The sequence below is a fragment of the Seriola aureovittata genome, chromosome 3 (assembly GCF_021018895.1).
Source record: "Seriola aureovittata isolate HTS-2021-v1 ecotype China chromosome 3, ASM2101889v1, whole genome shotgun sequence".
Taxonomy (NCBI): Eukaryota; Metazoa; Chordata; class Actinopteri; order Carangiformes; family Carangidae; genus Seriola; species Seriola aureovittata.
Genome location: NC_079366.1, coordinates 13,575,492 through 13,585,135, shown reverse-complemented (window position 1 = coordinate 13,585,135; position 9,644 = coordinate 13,575,492). Strand labels below are relative to the sequence as shown.

The window sequence follows — 9,644 nt, the reverse complement described above, 5'->3', positions numbered from 1 at the left end:
TGTTGCTGCACATGCACCATACATATGTTATCGTGCGTGTAATTTTTAAGACAAATTAATGTGGTGGTAAAGCATTTGCTGCTCACTTTGAATCAACATCAAAATTGTAAAATGTTTGTCAAATGCAAGAGAACATCTGTTTGTGCTTGTTTCAGTTGTACGAGATGTATCTGGCAATGAATCCTGTTGATAGAAGAAGTGATGAAAATGAACAAGACAGGTAATAGAAACAATCATATTTATTACAGTTGGCCAGCCTCTTTATTGTTCTGTTTTTGAGGAATCCATTTCCTGTGAAATCGTAAGAGGAGAAAGAAGATAATTGTGAAACAAGGTGTGAAGAAGTGCTCTTTTTTTTATTTTTGGGGGGGGGGGGGGGGGGGGGGTTGGTCCTGCCTACTTGGAACTGGGAACAAATTTCTTCTTACCCCTATAGGGAAATGAAATTAATATTTACATCCATTAATTCATACATCCCTGAAAATGTACACATTGATAAATTAAAGGTTCTTAAAAACCCAGAGTTAGTAGAATTAGTTAGTCATCTTTGTTGGCCTAAAAAAATTATGTCAACTAAGTTTTCATACTGTGAAGATCTGCCTAAAAAGGTGAATAAACTCCAGATATTAAACAGCTGGATAGTCAAGATGGTTCGTGCTACATGACCTCCTGACCTGATCTTTGTACCTCTGATGTGCACTGGATCTAAACTCATTTTAGTCCAAAGGTCCTTTCAGGCCAAAAAAACCTGAATAAGCTCTAAAGTGGCTGAGTCTAACTATTAAACCCTTAGTGCCCCACATGTGAGGAGACCAGAAAGATCCATGTGGCTGACCAGATTTTAATTAATCCTGCAGAGAGTCTGGAGGACTAACTCAAGATCCATTTCATAAACTGAAACTACTTAAAAAAAATAAAACTTATCATACCATGAAGAACCATTAACGGCGTTTAAGAATCCCTGTCATTCCCCGAAGTGTTCCCAGCTTCTTATTTCTGAAAAGAAGGCATCTCCAGGGCAGGAGGTGTAGTTCACCACCTGTCTGTGGCCATGGAGGGTGAAGTTTGAAGCCAGTCCTCCTCCATCTACTGCACATTGCACTAGACGATGGCGCAACAGGTCCATTGCATGGCGAGACGGCAGGGTGGCAGTGTAGTTACCAATGATAGACACGCCATACCCAATGTCATTGTGCCCCCTGGTGTGAGTGCCGAGGTGGTTCCAACCTCTGCCCTCATAGATGTAGCCGTCAGAGCCGACCACAAAGCTGAGGGCATGAAGAAAGTACATGACAGATGAATGCACAGCAAGCTTAATAAAGGTTATGCCGAAAATTGGAGGGTGGTGTTAAGAGACAAATAGTGCAAATAGTCAGAATTAATGGAAAATAAATTTTAAAGTTTTCAACAATATGTGCTTCTGAGCATTAAAGACAATAAATCAGCAGCATTCTTACGAACAGTTCTTCTAACATTAACTGGTAATAGTTTGAGATTTTGGAAGATTTGCTATCTTGCTGAATTAGATCAGATTCAGGTTAACTCTTTCCCCCAGTTTTTATGCTAAGCTAGTCTAATTGCCTACTATCTCCATGTCCATTCTCAATGCAGTGACATGATCAATCTTCTCATCTTAATTCACAGCAAGAAAACAGACAAATGTATATCCCAAAGTAAGACTATTCCTTTAAATGCCAGTTACCTGTATCCTATGTCGCCCCAACGACGGTCTTCCTGGTGGAAACGCTGCATGGCTCTCATGTCGCTAGAGCACTTTGGGAAGGACAAACAGGGCGAGGATGGCTCATAGGTGTGGTGAACATACAGAAATTGGAGGGGCAGAGACAGCGGGATAGGTGTACCCTGGTAGGCTTTTGCCCCCCACTGACAGCGAGGGATGATTTGAGGGCAGTCTGAAGAGAGGAGGAGAGAGGATGCAGGTTAGGATACTGAGACCACTACAGATTTTGTGATGTCACAGTCAACGAGTCACGACTAGAGGTCTCGAGCCATACATTGCCTAGACCTATATAACAGCCATTATTACAGTGTTCCTCCACAGCATGGTGCTGGCTCTACTCAAGTCGACTCGACTCTACTCGCTTTTGGTACCTGGTATTTTTTCTTTTTCCACTGTAGATATAGCATTTCCTCAATGTAGGAGTGAGCAAGACAAACACATCTGAAGGTACGCTAACCTGGTAGCTAACGTTAGCATATGTGTTTATGCTCAAAGTCACTTTGTACAAATAGTCAATTGATGATGATGATGATGATGATGATGATGATGATATGACAGTGAGTCTCTCTGACCAATCATTAGTCTGCAGAATTTTCACATCATCTTTCCACATCGCCTCAGCACACAAAATTTATCTGACTTGCAATTACAATACATTTAAGTTGCAGACCATAAAAACAAAACAAAGAGTTCAAAGATGCTAAACTGCTGTCAAATTGAGAGGAACTGCAGACTCAGGTGATCATTCTCTGTGTGACTATTCTCAATATCAATTAATCTACAAGTTATTCAATAACAAATAGTGCAGCAGTAAAGAGAAACTTAATGCCCCTTGAAAACCTGTTTTTGCTGACCTCCAGTGGTTTAACTTCTCAGTTTGCTGCAGTGATGTCGACGCATACTCCTGGGTGTGTCAGTACACCCTGATATTACTTTTTTTTCCTGTTGTGAACTTACTTTTTAAGGGATCCTTATAAAAAATGTTTGTTTATGTAATGTAGAAAAAAGGACAAAAAACACTGGCTAATTTATTGTTATCTGATTTTTTAAACTCTAAGCTTGATATTGTATCAATAGACTACAGAAAATGGCAATATAGTCCTATATAATAAGAAATACTATTTTACACAGGGTTCTTTAATTAATCGATTAGTTGAGTGACATAGAATTATTCAGCAATAATTTTGATTACTGAATTACTGTTTGAGTCAAAAAGATTTAAAGATTTTTTTTAAATCCACTGGCTCCTTGTTCTCAAATGTGGATATAACTTGTTTTTTCACAGTTTGCTAACCATGGTGCAGCGCTACCTTGCACCCAAGTGTACTTTTTTTGATCACTTCATAGCTCACCCCAGTACTTGTGCACGAACGCCCGCAATCCATCCTTCACCGCCTTCCCCACTCCAGTGTCCATAGCAATCCATTCTGTCCTCTCCAACTTCCAGACCAATGCTAGTGTCTCCATCACCTGGCTGTAAAGATCAAGTGGCTCCAGAATGGATCTAGAGAGCTCCCTTCGCCTTGGACTAATATGGCTGGTCACAGCATCAAGACCCTGTCCCTCATGCAAAGTAAAACTATAGTATCCTTTCAAAATCTCACTGAGGGCCTGCGCAGATCCACTTAGGTTGCTGAGGTCCGTGCCCAGTATAGCTCCATCCATGCCCCCATTAATCACAGCATCAGTGGCCAGAGTGGCAGGCCGAGACAGCTTGAACATCTTAGGGTGGTCCACACTGTCCCAGCACCCGTTAGGCCCCAGGCGATGAGATGGCGTGAAGTCCTGGAGGCTGAGGAAGGACAGGCCCAGCGTCCTGCCTAAGGTGAGAGGGAAGATTCCCGCAGCTGGCGTCCCCTCCATCTTTGCTTTCAGTCCTAGCTCGATTCCTAGCAGTAAAGGCGCAAGAGCTACCGTGGTGCCATCTGGAGCGAGAATCACCCCTCTTTCCTCTCCATGGTCTGTCACAATGTGGTGGATAGCCTTGTCAAAAAAGCTGAAGGACGAGGCATTGAGAATGGCTGTCTCTAGGACCTCAGCATCAGTGAGATTATACGATGCACCCAAGAAATGGATTGTCATCGCATCATCATGGCCAGCAGTCCTGCGCAGGGCCCTGAGCAGAGCCAGCGGGGACAGACCACGGTTGGAGTCTTCAACCTGCCGCACAGCTCGGATGAAGCTGTCCATGTTACGCAGGTGGACACCTGATAACAACACAAATGAGGATAAAAAGAAGTGAGGGAGGAGTGCATTCATAAAGCAGCGAATGAACATTTGGCCTGTGGCTCTTCCTGGAAGACATGTAAAAGCCATTTTAGAAGAAACTTCAGCTTGAATCGCTGTGTGAATTATAACAAGAAAAAAAAAAGGGTTAGGCAGGGGACAATTTGTTTCACAATTAATAACTAAAAGAGGAAAGCACCAGGACTATTCATACAGCGATAGTTATACAATTTTCATACAAAAACATTGAGAAGTATATGATATTCATCTTTAAAAGTTGTTTGTTTGTTGATTTATATTCACAAAATTCTATATTTGCATAATTATAAGATAGTGAGCACTCTGAAAACCTGCAGTTTGTTCACGTTCTTAGTGAATCACAGTATGAAAGGTTGTCTAGACAGAAAATATTCCTTACCAGCACACCAAAAGAAAACTATTTGCATAATGAAGAATTTAACTGATAATAGTCATAATGTTGTCAACAAAACACAAACGTTTACATATTTTTGAATAGATGAACTTACTTGTCGGCCTGCTACTGACAGAAAAGAAGCAGAATAAAGCCAGAACAAAAATCGATAGTCCAGACAAAGTCATGTTCCTAGTCATCTCCTAATTGTTGCCTCCAAAAAAATGAAGTAGAAGAATGAAAAAAACCTAAACACTGAGGAATGAAGGAATCTCTACAATAATCCTTAACATGCAGGCTTTACAAAAATGTAAACTCAGTAGCACAGTTGTGCTCCCCACAACTTCTGAGATGAATCTGTGTGGGTGTATTTGTGTAGGTGTACGTGCATGACTGCAGTGTTGTGACCCAATAGGGGAGAGTACTCTTTGTACACTGATGGCTCCAAATATTGATTTAGTCTACAGTACCTTAAAGTGTGTCACAAGCAAAACAAAGTCTGGGCCGCCTTGCAAGGTTTTTTGTTTTTTTTTGTTTTTTTTTTTACAAATCCATGCTTTTTCCAAAATGTTATTGTATTATATTGTCACTCTTTCCTCAGTTGTTACAAAGCCTTGTACAGAATCATAATGCAGTATGTCATTCGTTAAACAATTGAAGTGAAAGACAAACCAGATTCGTGGTAAATGTTTACCATCTCATGTGATGTGTGCATCTGTTTGTGTGCTCACCAATGTCAGGAAACATTTTAGTCACTAATGATAAGGAGTGATAAGCTATATGTGAACTTTAAATGCAGGTAATTACAGACTAACAGTATTGTTCTGACATGAGGGGGTGTTGATAAACCATGAAGCTCGCCTATAATCATGTAGTCTTAACAACTTGTCACAAAATCCAAAAAATATCCCCCTCTTAGTAATTGTATGCACTTTTTAATTTTAAGAATGATCACATTAAGCGCAGATTTGACATTGTAAGTCAAAAAAGTCAAAATCATGGGACATGACAACATTAAAAGTTGTGAAATAATTCCAAGTTTAAAAGATGAAAAGGTAAAAAAAAAAAAAAGGACTTCCGTATAATTTGGACTTACTATGTTTAAAATGTACTTACAGTTTAGTCAGAATAGTGACTGTAGAAGTCATAATTAGTTGGGGTTATTTTTCTTTTGGGGGGGGGGGGGGGGTAGACATGGTTAAGTTTTATGTTTGAGTTGTGGTGTCATGTGACAACCGTCACCGCCGGAGCAGGAAGTAACTCGACCGTCAACAAAAGCAGGTGTAGTAAGCGTGGATGTATGGTTGTAAGTGATTATATGAAGTCTGACTGTAGCTAGACTGTGTTATTGTGAAAGCTGAAATGAGAAATATTTCTAAGCTCACCTCGATAGATGTTATTTTGGTGTCCCGCACATGACTGCAGCAGTTTGGTCTTGTTAGCACTACCCTGCTAGCCTGAGTTACAGCAGCGTGTGTCTTAATTATTTCAATTTAAATTACACCCCTCTGTGCCTTTGTACCGCTGCAGCCGGTAATTAAAACCATAATGGAGACTCGCTTCACCAGAGGCAAGTCTGCTATTTTGGAGCGGCCTCTGAGCCGACCTAAGACCGAGGTGAGTGTGAGTGCCTTCGCCCTGCTGTTCTCGGAGGTGGTGCAGTACTGCCAGAGCCGGGTGTACTCGGTGTCCGAGCTGCAGGCTCGTCTGGCAGAGCTGGGTCAGCGGGTCGGAGGCAGCCTGCTGGACGTGCTGGTGCTGAGAGAGAAGAGCGGCAAGAGGGAGACCAAAGTCCTAAACATACTGCTGTTTATCAAGGTACACATCAGCTCTGTTTGTGTGTGTGTGTGTGTGTGTGTGTGTGTGTGTGTGTGTGTGTGTGTGTGTGTGTGTGTGTGTGTGTCTGTCACAGACATGGCCCTACACATACGTCACACCTAATGTTAATGTACTTGTTTATGTAAAAATTTTAAATGCAGGACTTTTCAGACTATTTTCACTCTGTGGTACTGATGGCCTACTTTCACTTGAGTAAAGGATTTAAATCCGTATATATGAATATGTCTGACGTGAATACCACTGGCTGTAAAAGGGTATAAGAACAGATCAAAGAAGGAAACGTATGTGAGGGGAGAGGTCAAGAAGCGGTACGTAATACAAAGTGTTTAAGTCCTCTAAACTTTAGAATCAGAATCAGCTTTATGGGCCAAGTAGGTGTACACATACAAGTAAAGGACTTGTGGAGACATTAAATAGTAACAAAAACACCAATATTTAATGCTATCAAGGTAATATTGATTCCTGCTGAAAAATGTGTTCATTGAACGTCTGCCTGTTTAGGCAGACGTTCAATGAACACATTGATATTATGTCATATTACTGGGGGGCCATCAAGCATGTGCATCAATGCTTCCTCTCCAACTCTGTTTTCAGTGTCATTTTATGTTTTATTCCTGAAGTACATCACAGAGTCAGAGCATATCAATTACAATGTGTTTGTGATGTTTTGTGTTCACATCATGCTGCTCTGCACCATTCAGGCAACAACATGATTTCCTGGAGAGGCATCTTTCCATTTGTTGAGCTGTTGTCGTCATGCATCACTGTGATTGACACAGCTGTTTCAGAGCTATGGGACCAGTTATGTCACCGGCTAAGAGTGTATTTATTTATCACCATACCCTCAGATTTATATTCATCTCACCCAACCCAATAAACAGGTGTGATATCAGCACATTTGAATATTGGGAACACTATAAAACAAACACTCATTACATTTTTAATGTTGTGTTCATGAAATCCCAGTGTGAACCTCCGCCTGCATGTTTCTCAGTCATTTTCTTTGTACTCCACAGGTATCTGTGTGGAGAGCCTTGTTCGGCAAGGAGGCAGACAAGCTGGAGCAGGCCAACGACGATGACAAGACCTACTACATCATCGAAAAAGAGCCGCTCGTCAACACCTACATCTCTGTTCCTAAAGAGAACAGCACCTTGAACTGTGCAGCCTTCACCGGAGGGATCGTGGAGGCCATCCTCACCCACAGTGGCTTCCCCGCCAAAGTCACCGTCCACTGGCACAAGGGCACCACGCTCATGATCAAGTTTGATGAGGCGGTGATTGCCAGAGACAAGGCACTGGAAGGCAGATAGTGGAGATGGGAGATTGAGAGGGTGTGCGTGGGTGAAGGTATGATGTTAATTTAACTGCTGGAATGTCTCGATCAGACAATTAACAATTATTTATATTATTGGTTAATGGTCAGACTTTTTTCTTTATTAATCGACTGGTTAGTGAACAAAATGTCCCATTAGCGTTCCCCAAGATGCAAGTTGACATTTTTTTTTTTTGCTTTTTTTTGTCTAATTAACATCTTAAAACCCAAAGAAATTCAATTTACTTTTAGAAGCATAACAAAAAAATAGCAAATGTTCACATTCGACAAACTGTAATCAGTCATCTTTTGTTATTTTTACTTTAAATATTAGTTGATCAATTATCAAAATTGTTGTTGATCAACTTTCTATCACAAAACTAATCGATAAATGAACATTTCAGCACTAAGGGAAAGTGTACTGTGTTGAATATATTGAATGTATCTGTTACTCTTTATTGATTTCACTCCTTTGCAGTGGAAAGTAAGACTTTCCTGGACAAATATAAAATGTAAACATCACACAAAGTTGTCTGTTGATTTAAGTGATTATTGGTTAATCTTGTGCTGCATATGAGCTTGTTGTTTTCTTTTTGTACATCACATTTCGCTGACACCAAACATTTCCAAACCAAACAGCTGATGGGAAATCTTCCATTTCCTCATATTACCATATGAATCAGATTAAAGGTTAATTGACAGGCCTGATGAGATTATAGTTGTGTCCTTCACAGACTGCCTGCTCGTGTTTGTATTGCAGGAATAAAACAACACCGTAACACAGTAGCAGGGATGTGTTCAAAAGGTGGGGCTGCTTTACTTGTGTCACATGTTAAGCCTTCATCTAAAGCTTCACTGTTGGCATGTGTGTTTATGCAAATTAATGTTTATACCTGTATATGTTCTGATATGAACATGAAATGTAAATAAATACATGAAGGAATGTTTTGGAAAAATATTTTTATGATGTTTTAAGAAATGATGGATGTTTTGCCACAGAAGTTACTGCAACTGGAAAATTAAGTGTTGGGAAAGTAGGGAGGGGCGGTGAGTCATTTGTCTGAGAGGGAAAACAAAGAGTTCTCACTCTGCTCCTGTTTCTGAGTACCACAAATGTGCGATGGCAAGGTATTAGATTAATGCATTATTTTTGCATTTACCCTCAAAAACTTTCAAGGTAAATTGAATGAATTCAGTAGATAATGACACTTTTAAAGACATTTGACACTATTACAAAACTGTTCACAGTTTGTCCGGATCAAAATGTGACTCAAGATAATTGTAGTAATGGTGGAACTTATGCATACGGAGCTGCAGCCTTTTCACTGAGTGATCAGTTAAATAGAAAGACCTGTACAATAAAATATAATTCAGCACAACAGTCTTGTAATTATTAACTTATTTTATATCACAGACACTGGGCTACTGAGTTGAAATCATATTAGATATGACCCCTGCGTAATTTTACAAAATGAAAATGTACAGCTGTAGGTTATGCTGTGTAGGCATGGCTAGATCACAAACTGGACACAGCAGGGCACTGCCCTCAAAAACCTCAGGTTTATTCTGTATCATTTATGGCCACATAGTTTGATGAATTTGTCTGAAGTAGGCTACAATACAAAGTAAGACAGGTCCTCCATCTTGTGTAGAGCAAACCTGTGGTTTAAAGCTTTGTTTTAGTTTATGTTTTGATCACTTGTAAAATTGTTTTATTAAATTGCTTTAATTTTTTCTCTGAGTGTGTTCAGGAAGTAATTACACACAGAAAAACTCAGGCAGTCACATTTTTCCATCATAGGAGAACTGCAACCAACAATTACATTCTTTATCAATACGCTAACAATTATTGTCCTTAATAATTGAGTAATTATGAATTATTGAATTATTTTGTTGTTGTTTTCAACTATTTCTATAAAATGTTGAAAATTCCATAAACCTATTGATGATGAAAAACTTATACATAAACATGGATGCAAGTTTATGACTTAACTAATCATTTCGCCTCTAGATTAGTGGGGAAATAATGAAACTGCAATGAGAAGTGGATAACGGCATCACGTGCATCATTGCACGGGATCGTCTTAAAAAAAAAAAATCTGCTAAAGATC

The 9,644-nt window shown here is 39.8% G+C and overlaps 2 protein-coding genes across 3 annotated transcripts; one reads left to right on the top strand and one right to left on the bottom strand.

Moving 5' to 3' along the window:
* Positions 1-221: 221 nt before the first annotated feature.
* Positions 222-4,758, bottom strand: LOC130166575 (N-acetylmuramoyl-L-alanine amidase-like). Its single transcript, XM_056372262.1, has 5 exons — positions 4,495-4,758; positions 3,094-3,948; positions 1,703-1,913; positions 930-1,268; positions 222-291 (listed from the first exon to the last, which is right to left on the bottom strand). The coding sequence occupies exons 1-4, from the start codon at positions 4,577-4,579 to the stop codon at positions 965-967; spliced, it is 1,455 nt and encodes a 484-aa protein (XP_056228237.1). The 5' UTR covers positions 4,580-4,758; the 3' UTR covers positions 222-291; positions 930-964.
* Positions 4,759-5,611: 853 nt separating this feature from the next.
* Positions 5,612-9,267, top strand: trappc5 (trafficking protein particle complex subunit 5). Of its 2 annotated transcripts, none has more exons than XM_056372265.1 (3): positions 5,612-5,660; positions 5,910-6,197; positions 7,235-9,267. In XM_056372265.1, exons 2-3 carry the CDS (start codon positions 5,928-5,930, stop codon positions 7,529-7,531), a joined length of 567 nt encoding a protein of 188 aa, XP_056228240.1. In that variant the 5' UTR covers positions 5,612-5,660; positions 5,910-5,927; the 3' UTR covers positions 7,532-9,267. The 2 variants fall into 2 exon arrangements, with proteins under 2 accessions (XP_056228240.1, XP_056228239.1); XM_056372264.1 differs by lacking the exon at positions 5,612-5,660 and adding an exon at positions 5,670-5,685.
* Positions 9,268-9,644: the final 377 nt, after the last annotated feature.